The sequence below is a fragment of the Acipenser ruthenus genome, chromosome 23, assembly GCF_902713425.1.
Source record: "Acipenser ruthenus chromosome 23, fAciRut3.2 maternal haplotype, whole genome shotgun sequence".
Classification (NCBI taxonomy): domain Eukaryota; kingdom Metazoa; phylum Chordata; class Actinopteri; order Acipenseriformes; family Acipenseridae; genus Acipenser; species Acipenser ruthenus.
This window is the reverse complement of record NC_081211.1, coordinates 28719575-28736396: the sequence shown is the minus strand read 5'-3', so window position 1 is coordinate 28736396 and position 16822 is coordinate 28719575. Positions and strand designations below refer to the sequence as shown.

At 46.3% G+C, this 16822-nt stretch overlaps 2 protein-coding genes across 19 annotated transcripts in view; one reads left to right on the top strand and one right to left on the bottom strand.

Moving 5' to 3' along the window:
- Positions 1 to 5578, top strand: part of LOC117413383 (drebrin-like) — a 39193-nt gene extending 33615 nt beyond the window's left edge. For 7 of the 15 annotated variants that reach the window (XM_058997151.1, XM_058997149.1, XM_058997153.1 and 4 more), the window contains 6 exons: positions 745 to 859; positions 2502 to 2624; positions 3080 to 3214; positions 3837 to 4366; positions 4684 to 4789; positions 5123 to 5578. In XM_058997151.1, the coding sequence (XP_058853134.1) occupies positions 745 to 859; positions 2502 to 2624; positions 3080 to 3214; positions 3837 to 4366; positions 4684 to 4789; positions 5123 to 5190 (1077 nt within the window). In that variant the 3' untranslated portion in view covers positions 5191 to 5578. The remainder of the gene's footprint in view (positions 1 to 744; positions 860 to 2501; positions 2625 to 3079; positions 3215 to 3836; positions 4367 to 4683; positions 4790 to 5122) is intronic. The other 8 variants (XM_058997161.1, XM_058997158.1, XM_058997156.1 and 5 more) reach the window with 4 other exon arrangements.
- Positions 5579 to 8392: 2814 nt separating this feature from the next.
- On the bottom strand, positions 8393 to 16566 carry LOC117431143 (proline-rich protein 7-like). Of its 4 annotated transcripts, none has more exons than XM_058997162.1 (3): positions 15672 to 16566; positions 12409 to 13293; positions 8393 to 10819 (listed from the first exon to the last, which is right to left on the bottom strand). In XM_058997162.1, the coding sequence occupies exons 2-3, from the start codon at positions 12638 to 12640 to the stop codon at positions 10476 to 10478; spliced, it is 576 nt and encodes a 191-aa protein (XP_058853145.1). In that variant the 5' UTR covers positions 12641 to 13293; positions 15672 to 16566; the 3' UTR covers positions 8393 to 10475. The 4 variants fall into 4 exon arrangements, with proteins under 4 accessions (XP_058853145.1, XP_058853146.1, XP_058853148.1 ...); XM_058997163.1 differs by having other exon boundaries at positions 12409 to 13288; XM_058997165.1 differs by having other exon boundaries at positions 15818 to 16566.
- Positions 16567 to 16822: the final 256 nt, after the last annotated feature.

Genomic DNA, 16822 nt, shown 5'->3' with positions numbered 1-16822 from the left:
GATAGATGTCTGTAATAAAATAAAAAACAGAAGAAAAGCAGAACGGTTGAAAATGCAAATAAATCTGTGATTTGAAAGAGGTTTAAAAGAGCCACAAAGGCTCAGTTTAGCAGGATCTACTGTCTATAGAGGGGTTGCATGTGGAGTGTGACTCCTCCTCCTTCAGCAGAACCATGAACCCTGACTCGGACTCAAGCACATTGCACACACTGTACCCAGATTATAAAAACATACCGTCACCGCGTCAGACTGCAAAACAACAGTAACATGGTACCCAAATATAGAGATAGTGAAGACCCCGATGAAGGCACTCTCTGGACAGCGTGCGTCAGAACTCCGTCTTGGTTTCACAGGGCCTGGTGAACACTAATCCTGGGCCGGTCGGAGACTGTAGTGCTAACATGGGCCTGTGAAACCAGCCGTTTTTTACTTGACTGAGCTTCTTTAATCGGTTCCAACACATCGTTAATAAAAATTGCAATCCGCGGTATTCTGTTAAAATGAGCTTCTCACTGTGGCAACAAATTACTTCAATTTAAGTCACTGTTAGTTAGTCAATTCAATTGGCTTCAAATGAAAGCAGCTGAACAATTGTGTAAAATGTCAGTTCCAATTCTCTCCCAAGGAATTTGAATTGGGAATGGATTTTAAAAAGGAATTTGAACTGAAAAGCAGGAACCCTGCCCCAGAGTGTGTAAGCATTGTATGTCTCCTGATGCATGTCCTTCTGTGTGTGTCCTGCAGGAGGCAGCAGCGATCATCGCTCAGAGGACAGACAACCCTCGCGAGTACTTCAAGCAGAGAGAGCGGGCCGTGGCCATCAGCTTCGACAGCTCCCCTCTCTCCAGCCACAGGGCAGGTAGGGTCACGTGGTTCAGTCGCCGTGAACCCAGTGATGCAGGCAGCACTCTCCTTCAAAGGCTTGTCTTTGTTTTCTTTACTAATCCATCTGGCACTGTGGACTCTGTTAGTGGCTGAACCGTCCAACCCCATCACTAATAATAAGAACCAGTTACCGTAGCAACCCTCTAGCAGGCTAGGGAAACCACAATAAAGATTCTGTGGGTTTGTGGAGTAATGCTGAGGCGGGCTCAGTGAGAGAGCTGCTGTGGTAAACTACTCCACCCAGATCAGAAAATAGATGCAGGCAGACCTCCTTCCTATCTCAGTGTAAAGATCACTTCACAATGAAGGCCTCTTTTTCACAGTACTGATTGGCTCCTATGGAAAGTCCCCCTCAGTATTAAGGCCCCCACTGTATTCAGTATTAAGGCCCCCCTCTCCAGTCCATCATCTCCAAAACTTTGAGTTGCAAAGTTTTCAGTTGATCCCTTGCATCTCTCAAGGTGTTTGGAAGATCAAGAACAGTTTCTGTTGCTGTTTTTGCGTCGCTAGACGGCATGTCTGTTACTGGTAATGGCAGTGGTCAGTCTGAACTAGCAGCTATTCGCTGGTCAGTGCTTTTCTAAGGGTCGTTGCACAGTGTTACACCGAATACAGCAGTAAGGATCTGGGACTAGGGGGGATTGCATGGAAAGCTGGAACAAGTTTTGCCCACATTTGAAAGCACAGCATATTAAACATGTTCTGGTGAGAGTTTAGACTCGCTTTGATCAGCCCTGTGTTCTGCCTCTGTGCATAAATTCCAGTTGGCTGTGTGGGGAGAGAAGGGTAGCTGCTCTCCTCACAGATCTGCAGCTGGAGAGGGTGTGTCCTGCAGCAGGAACAGCACTCTCCATACCCACAGCAGAGCCACCGCCTCCATCTCCTTGTTCTCCTGCAAGAGAGGAGACAGGCGCCCCCTGCTGGCTCTGAAGCCGCAGTGCGATGACTGTAACAGCAATGGGCAGGCAGGCAGGGTTACTGAAGGCATGACCTGCAACGTCTGCATGACGCTCTCTCTCTCTTTCTCTTTCTCTCTTTGTCTGTCTGTCTGTGTCTGTTTGTCTGTCTTTCGTTCTCCCTCTCTTCTCTGTCTGTCCCTCCCTTCTTCCTCCCTTCTCTCCCTGTCCCTTGTGGCCTCTCTCTCACTCTTCCATATACACACACTCACTCTATTACTCCCCCTGCCTTTCCTCTCAAACCCCACACACCTCCTCTCCTGTCCCTGGCTTATCTCCTTGTCTCCTCACCTGTCTCCCCTCTCTCTCTCTCTCTCTCTCTCTCTCTCTCTCTCTCTCTCTCTCTCTCTCTCTCTCTCTCTCTCTCTCACACACACACACACACACACACACACTCTCAATCTCCTCTCCCTCCCTCCTTTCACACCCTCTCCTCCTCTCTCCTTGCGTCTCCTCACCCACACTCTCTCCCCCTCCTCTCTCCCTGCCTCTCACATACTCTCTCCCTCTCCTCTCTCCCTACCTCTCGCACACTCCCCCTCTCTCCCTCTCTCCTCTCCCTCCTCTCTCCTCACACACACTCGCTCCCCCCTCTCCTCTCTCCCTGCCCCCCTCTCCTCTCTCTCCCCCCTCCTCTCTTCTCCCTGGCCCCCCTCTCAGGCCGCTTGGAGAGCCCGTTCTTGAAGCTGCACCACAGTCTCCCTGAACCCAGCTCGTCCCCCCCTTGCTCCCCGCTGCTGTCGCCCGCCCTGCCCCTCACCCAGCTGCAGCCCAGCCTGCCCGGTAGGTACTGCACTGGCCCTGTCTGGCTGGAGGGCTGCTACAGTGAGACCGCGACCCCCTCGCTCAGTCAGCACCCTGAGTTACACAACTGCAGGGTGGTTTCTGTACCACTGCAATGGTGGGAAAGGTGCATCACTGTAGTCATTTACTATATAGTCCTGACAGACACTCAGGGGGTGTCACTCATGAGATATATAGAAGTGCAGCACTACAAAGGATCTAGACAAACGTTTCTACTCTGTGTGTGTGTCCGTCCGTCCGTATGTAGGTGCGTGTGTCACGTGTTTTTGTGGATTAGGTGGATGTGGATCGTGTGCTTTTCTATCTGCTTGTTTGTTACTAACACACTTATTTTTATTGCCATTATTTTGTATTCTACTTCAAAAATAATTTGTTCAGTTTCCTCCTGGAACCTGGGATTTCCCTGAAGCACTGACCCCTGAATGTCTTTCCAGAAGATGACCTCATCAGTGCCAGCCCTGACCGGAGCCCCACCCCTCTCTTAACCACACCCATTCCCAGAATCGTGACCACACCCATCTTCGAGGAGACTGAGGATGACACGCAGCCGGACAGCCACAGCGACTGGGGTGAGTAAAGAGGACAAACCGAGAAAATCGAAAACAAGAGGCAGGATTCTGCAATAAATGGGCTACATTTAGCCAAAGTGTTTATTTGCAAATAGCTGCAACAACGTGCCAAAGCCACTAACTAGGACAGCTAATCTCCTACACAAGGACACTGTGTCCTGTCTAATGTGTCTGATTCCAAGGTTAGTCTGTGTCAGGTGTGTGACATCATAAACTGCAAGACTGAACAACCTGCCACTTGTGAGCTCCATTCTGATTGGCCAGGGCAGTAAAGCATGACCATCAGTTTTCATTTCAAAGTAGATTAAAATTTGTCTGATTTGCCAGTCCAATTAGAATCTTTTATCATACGATGTCTATTCTATTTCTATTACCTTCTATCACCTGAGTTTATAAAACGCAGTCAGTCATTGGGGTTGTTGTCCTTTAGAAGATGTTCACTTACTTAATTCAAACTAAATATAATGGAAGATGGTTAGTAAATTCAGTTATTTTTAATGTCATCAAAACACTCCTCAATGAATTTGCTTGGTTTCTTTTAGCAGGTCTGAATTATGCCCAGTTTAGTGTTTTTATAGTTAAACAAACGGTCTAGTTTTGGAGTTTCATTGCTTCCTTGCAGCAGCCCCCCCACCCCCCGAGCCTGCCCTGCCCCCCTGTGTGGACTCGTCCTGGGACAAACCTGAGCAGAGCGTCGCCCCTCAGATGCACGAGGAGGAACCCCTCATCTCAGACTTCCGAGAGATGCCCCCCATCCCAGAGCCAGTGCCCCCACCCCAGGACCCCACGGCCAGCCTGCTGGACCTGTGGGACAGCCCCGCCCCTCAGTGTGCTTCAGAGCAGCTGCCCCTGCTAGTGGAGGCCCCTCCCCAGGACTCCTCCTCCTCCGTGGCCCCCCTGCCCCTGCACTCGGAGCCCCCTGCAGCAGAGGGGACCCTCCTGAGCTTCGACGACCTGCCCGAGCCCCCCGCCACATTCTGTGAGGCCGAGGAGGGGGGAGACAACCCCCCCAGTCTGGTGGACATCAGCGGCCAGCACCAGATGACACTCGGGTACCAGCGCGCCCTGCAGGAGGCATCGGGGTCCGACAGCCAGGACAAGGAGGAGCTGCTGATGACCAACGGAGAGACGCTGCAGAAGGAGGGGACGCAGGTAATATAGAGAGGAGGAGGAGGAGGAGAAACAGGCAGCCAGGGTATTCATGGTTTAAAACGCAGGGAAGACTGATGACATCTCTAAAAGCTTTGTTATTTCTGTTATACACCACTAGAGGGCAGCCCAGGGTAAGGACTGTAGTGAAGACAGAGGCAGGGTATACCACCAGTGCGGGGATGGCATGATTTGGATCGTGTGTTTCAAGATTTATTTACATGATTATGGTGGAATAGTTTTGGACAAAATTTTCAAAGAAAAATATATATATATTTTTTTCTATTGCTTATATATTTTTTTTTATTTTTTTATCGAAGGCGAGCGAAGGATATTTCAGCCAATCACAAGAGGAGGAATTCGCCCAATCAGATGAGTGCTCTGCAAAAGTGGCCCCGGGACCCATCTTCTATAATAAGCCTCCAGGTAGTGTTGATGATGATGATGATGATGATGATGATAGCATGTATAGTGGCAGGATGGAGATGAGCAGGGCTGGGGTTACCCACAATGCAGTGTGGCCCTGCACAGAGAAGCTGAGCTGCTCAAACTGTGTGAAATGACAGTGTCTGCTACACCGTGTATTGCATTATTCTAAATCACAGCTACAAAGATCGGGCTCAGCAGGACTTGCTGTCAAACATTAACCAGTGAGGAATGACGTGTGTAAGCGCTGGATAAGATGCAGTGGAATTTCAGCACTGTGACTTGTCACTGCGTGTGGCAGCTGAACGCTGTGTCCTGTTTGTTTTGCTGCAGAGATTGACATCACCTGCTGGGACACGGACCCGGTGACAGAGGAGGACGAGTACGGAGCAGAGGAGTGAAGAGGGAGAGACGGAGAGAAACACTTCAAAAACTAATAATGTAACAATAAGCCTTGCATCAAAAATTCTGTAAAATGAAAAAAAAAAACAAAAAAAAAAACGCTTAAGAGTTCTTGTTAAAGGTGCAGCCTGTTTTTAATTCATTAAAAATATAAACTGTGGGGATTGTGGCGAATCGTGTTGGGAAGGATCTGCTTCGGAAAGGAAAAGCGAACTGCTTAACTTGCAATCAAACTTTTGATAGCCTTGCATTAGATATTGCCTTTGATACAGACTGCCTGTCTGGTTTAGTGGACAGGGCTACACTAGCGTGTTTGTGATGTTGGGGATGAGAAGCACATAGAAAAATAAGGATACATTTTAAAATAATAAATACCCTATTTCCACACCCTGTGCCATTTTTTATTTGTTATCATATTTTCTAATTTTTGATACTTGATCACTTCAGGGCTAACGAGAAGACGAGCTTGGAGGGAAATGGATGGTTTGTTAGATCTTTGTTAAACGTGTTTTATAATTTGGGGCGGAGATTCCGGGAGGTAGCCTTCCCCTCGTCCCCGGTTTACAGGACTGACGCCCCTACCCTACGTATTGAAGTTGGAGACGCACTGCACTTCAAGATCATTCATAGTGTTGGAATTCATATACATGCAGTGCATGTACATTTTTTTGTGTATTAATTGCATGATCAATCAACCCCTAGCTGCTTTTGGTCTTATACCCCCTCTGGAAATCAGGCTACCACAATTATAAATCCTGAAGCAGCGACACTGCGCCCTTGTATTCCTGCATCTTCAGTTATTCCAGAGTTAAAATCGGGGGGGTAAATGTTGTTTGTTGGTATTTTATTTAAACTATCTACCTCTGTTAAATAAAACACCCAACGCAATCGCTGTCATCGGCAATCAAGCTCTTTTTCTGCCGTGTTTCAGTACTACGAGTTTGACCTGCGCTCCTCTCTCTGTGATACAAACCCCAGCAGGGGTGGAGTGTGAGGTATTATTGGAGTTCATGATCAGTCCTGTAATACCAAACCTACACACAGGGGGAGCTATTTACATATCGAGGGAAGCGTATGTTGTGCAGGATCAGAAACAAGCAATAAAAACAATCAAATCACTATTAATAATAATAATAATAATAATAATAATAATAATGTTTACACCTACATTAAAGAATGTTTTGGGATGCTGTGGCTTTCCTTGGGAGAGGACAGGATTCGTTTGTGAATGAGGGAAGGGAGGGGGCGGGCTGTGGTTTTTATGGGGTGTTTTTAATTTTCTTTTCTGCTTTGGGGGGGGGGGGGGGGTCACAAATGATTAAAATGGAGCCGGCGTCTTTAACATTGACTCTGGCCCTTTGAAATAATTCTCTACATTCTACTTCTTGTTATTCTTCACTTCTTCTACTCCGTGGTCGTGTGTAATCCGTTCTCTCCCTCCACGCTGCTAGGAGATGACCCCCCCCCCCCCCTTGCAAGGCTAGCGGTTTCCTTTGCCTTTTTTACTTCATTCCTTTCTTACCTTTTCTTCTCCTCCTATTCTCCTATTCTTCTTCCGTCCGCTTCTCACGCACTCCGTTTTTCAAAATAAGCACAAGATTTGCTAAGTGCTGATGTATGTTAATAAAAGAATTCCAGAAACCTCCATGCGAATGTTTGGTTTTTTTTGTTAGTAAAAGCCGTTCAGTGTTCAGACTGGCAACTACCACTCGATATCAAAAGTCATTGTGTAGATGCAGCAGGGAAGTGAGGTACCTGGGTTGAATATCTTTACTTGGTGTGTATTTTCTCGATTCTTCCAGAGTCTTCCCTTCTGTACATTCTACCCCCAGGACAGGCCTGTGTTAGGAATGCTACAAGCACCCTGCCCCTTGAAACCTGCGCACGTATTCTCAGAATGGAAGAACGGAATGTCAGATGCACAAGGACAGAGAGAGCCGATAATCATCTCGGTATCTAACGCAGGACCTCGAACAAAATGAACTGGAATTTAATCTGCAGCTTGCCAGGGTACTGACGAGGCAAGCAGAGATCAGCATCGCTCCTTCCTTCTCCGTGTAGCTGAGATCCCTCCGTCTGAGAAATGAACTGGAGCATAATAACAACACAGCTGCGTTGAGGCGTTAGCTCCTGGAGCTGCTGACCCCCATCTACATTGAAACACTTTGGATGTTTGCAGAACACAGACTGTGAAACGCAGTGCTGCAGCAGCCGTGACCCGGCCTTAGCAAGAGCAAGCATGGTGCAATGGAATGAAACACAACCCTGCTGAACACTGCAGAGAGACCTGCATTTAAAGTAGCATTTGGAATTCGCATATCATTCTCCAGATAGCATGCAACCACGTGGCACTGTATGTTGCAGACTCAGCTGTTAAAATGAGTTCATGTGTTCACTGCAGAAAGAGAAGCAGTGTCACACCCGTGTAGTTATTTCCTCACTAAAGTGTTTTATGCTAAATGTAAGAAATTCAAGAGCAGTACTGGAGTAATAAAATGACAATGGATTGTCCCGGAACTACATTCTTAAAATGATTAGAGTCCCCAGATATAGGACTGAGTTTCCAGCAATTGTACCAGTTCCATGAACGCACTAACACACAAAAGGTGTTCCAATAACTGCACGCCTGGACCTGCAGATTAACAATGGGCTTTTAAAATATTAATATTTTAATTTAACTTGACTTTACAGATTTTGGTTCTTTTACATGAATATAAGCTATTCAAGTTCAAATTCATGGTCTGACTGCAGCTAGACCACTGGAGTGTGTTTCAACTACAACCCATGCATGACATGACTGAGTACCAGGAAGCAGCAGCAACGTCTATGGGTGAGAAATGTCAGCCTATTCCACACTGAAGTACAAAGAATCCAAGAGTTTTTTCTACAGGAGGAAAGGGGGACCCATGACATCATTGTTTCCACAAACAGCAGCTAAGAATAAAGTACAGGAGCTGTGTGTGTTGCAGAGGGAGGCTCGTTCTATTCTGGGCACAGATGGAATGTTGTTTAGTTGGGTCTGCAATTATGCCGTTCGTGTTTATGCCAGCTGCAGTCTCTTCAGCTAATGAAATAATTCCATGAATCGTGCATGTCGTGAACCATGTAGCTCTGACAGGGGCAGCAGGTCTTTGTAAACAGTATAAAACACACTCAGGGAACATTCAGGCACAAACATGAAACACAGTGTGAAGGCATGTGTACAGACACAGTTTCCTTTATGGTTAAACATTGCAGTAAATATGAAAGCACAAGATGTGCTCACCAGGAGGTGGCAGGTGCTATTAAAAGAAATCCTAATCAGAGATAAACAGCAGCACCTTTAGGGGAAAGTGTTTTTTTTTCAGCACACATTCACACTTGCTTAAAAATCTGCAGCGAATAGTTTTAGGAATCTGTGAAGTCAATCGCTAACATTCATGATGGAAAAATAAACAAGCTACACCATTGTGAGCACACGCACGCACGCACGCACGCACGCACACACCTGTCTGGGAAAGCGCGTGGCTGATCACCTGCTTGGCAGTGCAGAAAACAGCATCTGTCGAGCTGAACTAATGGAGTGGAATGAGCGTCATCATCTGAACCAGCAAAAACTGGAGAAGACAGTAAAACAAGAGCAGTGCAATAACCCGTCTGATACTGAGTACAATAAACAAACTGGAGTGTGCACACTGTCTAGTAACGCTGCACCGGGACGCACTGAATCACTGGAGCTCAACGCAGGGGCATGATAACGGCTCCCCAGGGATCGTCTTCTGTACCTTTCCTGTAAGGTGTCGAATGATATCTACTGGGTTTCAGTACCTCAATGTTCAGTGCTTGTCTTCAATCTCCTGGCTGCGTGGTCTGTTTGCTTTGAGATTTTGGTTTCTAGCGAGGTTGCTTGCACTGGCACAGTGGAAAGTTGCGCGAAGGAGGAAGAGACTGGGCAGGCTTTAGAGGAAGCGTCTCGAAAGCAAGCACATGTGAAAGGGACGTGGAAATCTCATCAGTAAAACATAACAAAACAAAACAAAAAAAAATCAATCGAACGGTTATTTCAGAGCATATTGATAACGTGCTACGGAAACTAAGCGCGTGGCTCTGAAGTAGAAACTCCTTTTAAGGGCTGATCCTGCAATCCAATGCACTTTCTTACTTACTTTATTTATTTATTTATTTATTTATTTATTTACAAGCTACAAAAAGTGCTTTTCAGAAACCTTTGGGATTTGAACACATCTCCTCTTTACCTTAACTTGTCACTAGCGTACTGGAAATGTTAACCACATTCAGCCACATAGGACCCCTTTTATCTATACTATAAAGTAGTTACAGCACTAAAGGTGCAATATTGTTTGCCATAAAGGACAAATAATGACAATGCATTGCAACTTGCAGCTTCACTTGTGCATTGCACCTGCAATGTAAGATCTCTGTATTATTTTCAGTAGTGAAACATCACAATCACTGCATTTGTATTGTTCTCTAGAGTCACAGAGTGCTTGCACGACAGTGGCAACACCCTGTCCCAATTTAATGAACTTCCATTGCTGTTTCTCACATGGGGATCCATGTGACATTTTGACAACACAATTAAACTTCTCCACCTCCATTCAAAGTCGTCCGGTAGGGGGCTAGCTTCCCTCTCAGGGGTAACTTCTGAAGTTTCCAACAAGCAGCCTGTGTGTGCTACAGCTGTACGCTGCTGTGGTTCCCCAGGCCTTGCTGAGGAGTGCTACAGTTTCCCCTCTCAGTACAGAAGCAGCCTGTGAAGAAGATGCAGTCTTTGTGTCCTGCAGCTGTACACTGCCATGGTTCCCCAGGCCTTGCTGAGGAGTGCTACAGTTTCCCCTCTCAGTACAGAAGCAGCCTGTGAAGAAGATGCAGTCTTTGTGTCCTGCAGCTGTACGCTGCCATGGTTCCCCAGGCCTTGCTGAGGAGTGCTACAGTTTCCCCTCTCAGTACAGAAGCAGCCTGTGAAGAAGATGCAGTCTTTGTGTCCTGCAGCTGTACGCTGCCATGGTTCCCCAGGCCTTGCTGAGGAGTGCTACAGTTTCCCCTCTCAGTACAGAAGCAGCCTGTGAAGAAGATGCAGTCTTTGTGTCCTGCAGCTGTACGCTGCCATGGTTCCCCAGGCCTTGCTGAGGAGTGCTACAGTTTCCCCTCTCAGTACAGAAGCAGCCTGTGAAGAAGATGCAGTCTTTGTGTCCTGCAGCTGTACGCTGCCATGGTTCCCCAGGCCTTGCTGAGGAGTGCTACAGTTTCCCCTCTCAGTACAGCAGCAGCCTGCTTGCCCTCCTCACACCGCCGTGCTCCTGCCTATGACTGGGAAGGCAGCGGGCAGAGCCTCAGTGCTCTCGGCCGGGAGGTTGGTGCGGTTCAGATCTGCAGTGGACAGCAGTGTCCCCGGGGAGCTCCACTGTCCCACTCCAGGGAGGTGTATGAACGAGGTGTAGGGCTGCTCCGAGAGGACCGGCTCAGAGAGGGGCTTGTTCGTTTCGGGGTCCTGGTGTTTCCGGGACCCCCCAGCAGCAGCTTTGGTGTAAACGCCCCCCCGGGTGTCGGCCAGGATCTGAGTGTAAGGGGGAGGGGGGTCTTCCATCATCACCGCTTCCTCATAGCAAGGGGGTTTCCCGATCACTTCTGCAGGGAGACAGAGAAAAGCAAAAAAAACGACAATAGTGACACTGCAATAAAACAAAATCCCTTTTTATGCTTCCTGCTCTTTGCATTACCCTGGTACAGCCGCTTCCTTATAACGTGTGCACACCAGACCAGCTAGATTTATAATGTGTGCACACCAGACCAGCTAGACTTATAATGTGTGCACACCAGACCAGCTAGATTTATAATGTGTGCACACCAGACCAGCCAGATTTATAATGTGTGCACACCAGACTAGCTAGATTCCTGGGTTACAGTACCAGGAACTACAGCCCCCAGATAAAGGTCTGAGGCTGAGGTTTACTTTGGAATATGCAAATATTTCCTCACTTCCTCATGTGGACACAAACTGTACGTACTGCCCTGAAACATACAGTTTCGAGCTAGATCAGCAATGGCATATGAAGCTTTACAGCACTGGGTCATTCTTTCAGTATCTCCATTGGTGTGCCATATGTATATATTTGCTGATGATTCACAAAGCTGCATTTACCATCCTAGTTTTATAAAAGGTGGAGAATATTAAACAACAATGCCAGCATGTTTACTTAACAGCCCAGGGTGTTTTACAGCAGCGACATGCTAAGAACAGTTTATATAACACTCTACAGCTGTGCCCAACAGTTTTGCATCACCCTATAGAATGAACTCATTTTGCTTCACAGAGTCGAATGAAACCTGCTGAATAATGGTACGTTAACATATTGAATTACACACCGCTTTGTAGTTTTCCATATACTAAAATGGTAGGCGATGCAAAACTTTTGGCCACAGGTGTAGATCTGCGCACTGCCACCCACGAAATAATACAGCAGCTGCATTCATGTTGAGCAGCTGCATCCTTGAAACACTCCAGCTGACACAGCGGGGTCTACCTTCATTACTGTGCGAAAGCAACATGCTGTACTCGGCTGAACGAAGCCTGTCAAGGGTTTAAAGCTCTGCACATGTCCTGATGTTTCATTATTATTTTAAAGGGGATGACAAAAAAACAAACAAAAAAAAACCTAGTTTAAAATGACATTATGCAGATTGGTTTGCTTTGGCAGTTACAATCTGAGACATGATGCAAAATGAAGCATAAAACTCACAGGCAGTAGGGCTGACTACAATATGTATAACCTCCCGTCAAAAACAGAACAGCTGCAAGGAGCTGACAAAGAGAGAGAGAGGCAGGAGAAGAGAGACTGAAGCTCAGAGCTGCTCAATGCCCCACACTCTCTTACCTCTCTCTTCTCTCTCTATGTCCCAGTCCCCTAAGGCTCTAAGATTCCCTCTCACACATCTCCTCTTGTGTTAAATCAGCATCTGTCGCCTTAATCTCCTACCCAGCCAATTACACACTCCTCTCCTCTCCTCTCCTCTCCTGTCACCAGAGCTGATTTCCTATTGTTTGCTTGTTTTCCACCTAGCTGTGAAGAACTCTAACAGCCCATTCCAGGACCTGACAGACAAGTGCAAAAAAGGACAGCTTTTAATGTAATCCTCTAAACACGCATTCGCTTAGCTTCAGTTGATATGCCAGCAGTGCGAGGCCCTCTCCTGTTATAAAGACTGCATGGTCTTACCGTGTGCGTTTGCCCAGGCGCCGGGGGGTTCCCTGGGGGGGTATCCCTGATACACCAGGGCGTCCATCTCCAGCGTGCGCAGGGTCAGCTCTCTGAGTCTCTCCTCGTGCCTCCTCTTCACCCGGCGCTGCATGTAGCTGCACAGACAGCACAGCAGGACGATCAGCGCCCAGATGAGCCAGAAGCCAGCGAAGCAGGTCAGGAAGGTGTAGGTGCCCTGGGACATCCCCATTGTGAGCAGCGGGGTCCCACTCGCCCAAACCAGCAACAATCACAGACCTGTCTCCACACAGGCTCTCAGCGCCTCACTGGGAGGTTTTAAAACAAATCCCCGAGGCTTGTAATCAAGCCAGCTGCAGCATTTTTAAAAATCTTATCAGAAGTATTTGAAGCACGTGAATGAGTCAGTGCTGCTTAATTTACCAGTGTGTATGATAATCCCTGTATGCTGTGCAACATCTCTCCTCTCTCATACTACATCGCTACATTGAAACTGAAGGGGCTGCCTCCTGGACACATGAATGGCTCAGGTTCCTAATAGACAGGTAGCTTCCAGTGCTAATGCCACCAAAGACACTTCTACCAAGAAACCAGCGCCAAGCCAGCACAGAGCTGAGAAGAGCTTAAAGTCCTGGTGCTTTCAAAATCCCACAGAAAAAAACTCCAAGAAAACTAGAGGCGGATTACACTGCTAGGAATCAGCGATCCCAGCCAAGGATGAAAAGGAGAGAAGATAAACTAAACAACTGCTTCCACTCCAGGCATGCGTTCTGCTGAAGGCCGGGAGTCTAGTGCTGTAGAACACGTGTCAAGGTGAAACGTCTGCCTCCCGTATTGAACTGGAAGAAGTGTGTGACTCAGCCAGAAACCAAGCCCCCACCTGGACTGCAACAGAAGAGAAGAATCACAGCATGAGAGCAGATAGAAGCTGCAGTACTAACCCCTGTCTAGTTTGCACTAGCTGCTACAATGTGCAAGTGACAGCTCAGTCTCATAAAAAGACGCCTTACTGTTCCGCGTAAGGTTGCGTTGCTGTTGCCCAGGATCGTATACACCTGGACTGTCGCTTTACAAACCCCCTGGTTTTCTGTGCCTACTTTGAGGCTTATCAGTGTACCCATGGAAAAATAAGACTGCCCACATGAACATAACTGCAGTTAGACAGCAGCTTGCATCTTATTGTGCTTTACACATTTCATTTCAAAAATCGTCCTTAGGGGGGAAAAAAAAGCCATCAACAGCAATTCTAAAACAAACAATAAAAAACGTAAAGACATTGTGCTGATGACAATTTGAAGTAGATCGCTTTGGGAATTTAGCCTGTGTCAATATTTTTGGGCCGTCTCTTGCAGTCTCTTTTTTTATGTCTATGTTCCCAGGCCTGGATAAAATTAGAAAGCGTGTGTGTGCGTGTGTCTCAGTATGTGTGTGTCAGTGTGCGTGTGTCTCAGTATGTGTGCGTGTCATTGTGTGTGTGTGTCAGTGTGTGTCAGTCAGTGTGTCTCTTTCTTATTGTTTTATAAATAAATAATCACAATATTATGTCTTCCTGTTTAGTCAAGGCTGATGCATGTGAACCATTCCTTTTCTGGAGCGGTACTTGTCTCCTACAAGTCTGCATTGCCACGGCGAGGGCTTGTGTCATGGCTTGTGCCATGGCTTGTGTCATGGCTTGTGTCATGGCTTGTGTCATGTCTAGACCAGATTCCACCCTTTCATTTATTACCAGTGCTTTGATAACTTCACAATAAATCACAATATTTTCTGCTGAGAAAACAGAGTTTGGCTGAGAGCTCTAGAACTGGAGCAGACCCTTTTAAAAGAACACAGAGCTGCTCAGTTTATTTCACCAGGCTTAAACTCTGCAATGCCTCTATCCTGGCAATACTGTGCTGCAGGACATTTCTACTAATGAAAAGATGCATCTGAGCAGATAGATCATGTACACCTGTCCCCATACAGGTGACAGAAGAACAAAAAAACATGCAACCTGATATTTCATTCTGAAACCCCTTTTGACAAACAGCAGAACGAACTTTACCATTGACAGGCTGCACCAGCCAAGAACATTATGAGCTTGTATCTGGGTTTGGCTGCTGCTGGTCTCCATGGTGAGATGTTAATCTCGCTGACCTTTTCAAGCTGAATATCTCTAAAAGGTGAGGCTGTGTTCTTACAGAACAGTGCAACTTAGGTGACTTTCAGTATTCATCTCTCCTTTTCTGTGTGCCCTCACAGGGACGGAAATAAGACTCCAATTGCATAACAGTTTGATCCATTCCTGGTTTTCCTATGAGTTTAGTAAGACACACCTGAGCATGTTACCTATACATTGTGGCTAATCAAGCTCCGAGTAAAACCAGGAATGGGTGACACTGCTATGCAATAGGAATCTGATTTTTATCCGTGCTTTATAATCTAGTTTGAAGTACACGGTTGTATTATTCCTTAAACCTAAATGATGCAATCTCTGTATTTGGCGTTTAAGGACTAGCGCGATGTGGTGTGTGGTGGCGCGGTGCTGGTTTGGGAATATCCAGTACCAGCTTTCATTGGGAAACTTAAAAAAAAAAACAGGCAAAGCAGACTCACGTGTATTAAACTATTTTTTTGTTTGGTGTACATGTAAATATTTTTAAATAATCTCGCTCATAAACATAAACATTAATTGATTCTACCTGGGAAAGATTTCTCGATTGAATAATTCCATCTTCACTCGTATACAAACTGTTCTGTACATTCAAGTTCACAGCGCATTTAAACTGTTTTAGTGAACAATTCTGTACCTGAGTCAGGTAATTTCGGTGCAGGCCGGTTTTTATCACATTATTAGTAAAGGGGGGCGTTTTTGCGGTTTGTCTTGTGGTAACAGACCTTATTTAATCAAAAAAATATATATCACCTTCGAGGTGTAAACATCGGAAAACACACTCACCACTCCTAGGGCTCATAGTCCCCACACCACAACGTGCACGCTATATTTCTTAATAATACAAATGACCTGCATCAGTGTAGCGCTAGTATTTCCTCCCTTTATAACAATACGTGTGCAATAAACATCATATATTTTAAAAGTGCATTTCCTTTGTGGGATAAGCTTTGTCCTGAAGGTAAATTGTTGAACAGCTGTTGCTGCCGTTACTCGTTTCACACACTCTCTCTCTCTCTCTCTCGATATAATAAACAATTAAATAAATATTAAAACAAATACTACATAATATACAGATTAAAAATATATAGAGAGAAATAATAATAAAGCACACCTCAATAGCTTTCCTGCGTCCTCGGCGTTGTTTTTTCGTTTGGAAAGCAGGAAGAGAATTGCTATCCACGGCTTCCAAAAGGGTTTCTTTCAAACGCTTGACTCTTTTCAAATAATTGCATTTGCTTAATTGCTAATGATATGCACCTCTTTCGCTCTCTCTCTCTCTGTGTCTGTTCGATGGCACCGGTCGTTATTCCCTTGGCTGTCCAAATTCATCACATTCACAAGGACACCGCGTATGCTTCAGAAGCACGTCTGTAGTGTCTGCTTCCGAAGAGTACCCAGGCACAGGCACACGCACCGCCACCGCAGCCAGAGCGCTAGTCCGGTGCTGTCTGTCTCTCAGCCACAGATTCCCCGTGTGTTGCGTAAATATACAACCCACACCGTTGTTGCTCAGTTGTCGCTCTCGCCTCTGTTCAGAGTGCGCGTCTAGGGCGAAAGACGATTATTTGCACCGCCCTTCATCATAAATTGGGAGATAACATCTTTAAGACTATTTTGGCTCCTCCCAACGCACAAGAAATCTTATTTAACTACTTCCAAGTGAATTCATTTCTGTAATGTAATCTGCTTCGTCAAGAAAATAATAATAATGTGTGTTAAAAGTGTTTGGAGGCGTAGCCCCAAATACCCAGTCACACTACCGCCAGCAATAAACACCTATGCAACACGTTGGGACAAGAAAACAGGATCTTGTTGCACTTTTGGCTGGTTAGAGCAAAGAAGGGAAGCACAAGGTGCCAAAATGTAAGAATATATTCGGACAAGATAGTCATTTTTGGGAAGATTCTGGGCCACCCAATTGTCCATTGTTCTGTTCCCAGCAGAGGTGTACCCATCTCACTCCCACCCCCAGGTATGCGCTAGAAAACCTATACACCAGGGGTGCCCAATCCTGGTCCTGGAGGGCCGATGCCCTCCTGGTTTTTGTTCAAACTGTACACTAAATTGATTAATTGGACCAATTAAGCTTCTAATAAGGGCTTGATTGGTCCAATTAAGTAATTTAGGGCACAGTTGCAACAAAATCCAGGAGGGACATCGGCCCTCCAGGACCAGGATTGGACACCCCTGTTATACACCATTTAACGGGCAGTGCTGTGTGTGGTGCGCTGCAGTTACGGACTCTGGCCCCTGATGGTCAGA

Coding starts and splice junctions, on each gene's coding strand:
- LOC117431143 (XM_058997162.1), bottom strand. CDS start 12,640: ATGGGGATGTCCCAGGGCACCTACACCTTCCTGACCTGCTTCGCTGGC. Junction 10,820..12,408: donor CGCCTGGGCAAACGCACACG/GTAAGACCATGC, acceptor GTCTCCCTGCAG/AAGTGATCGGGAAACCCCCT.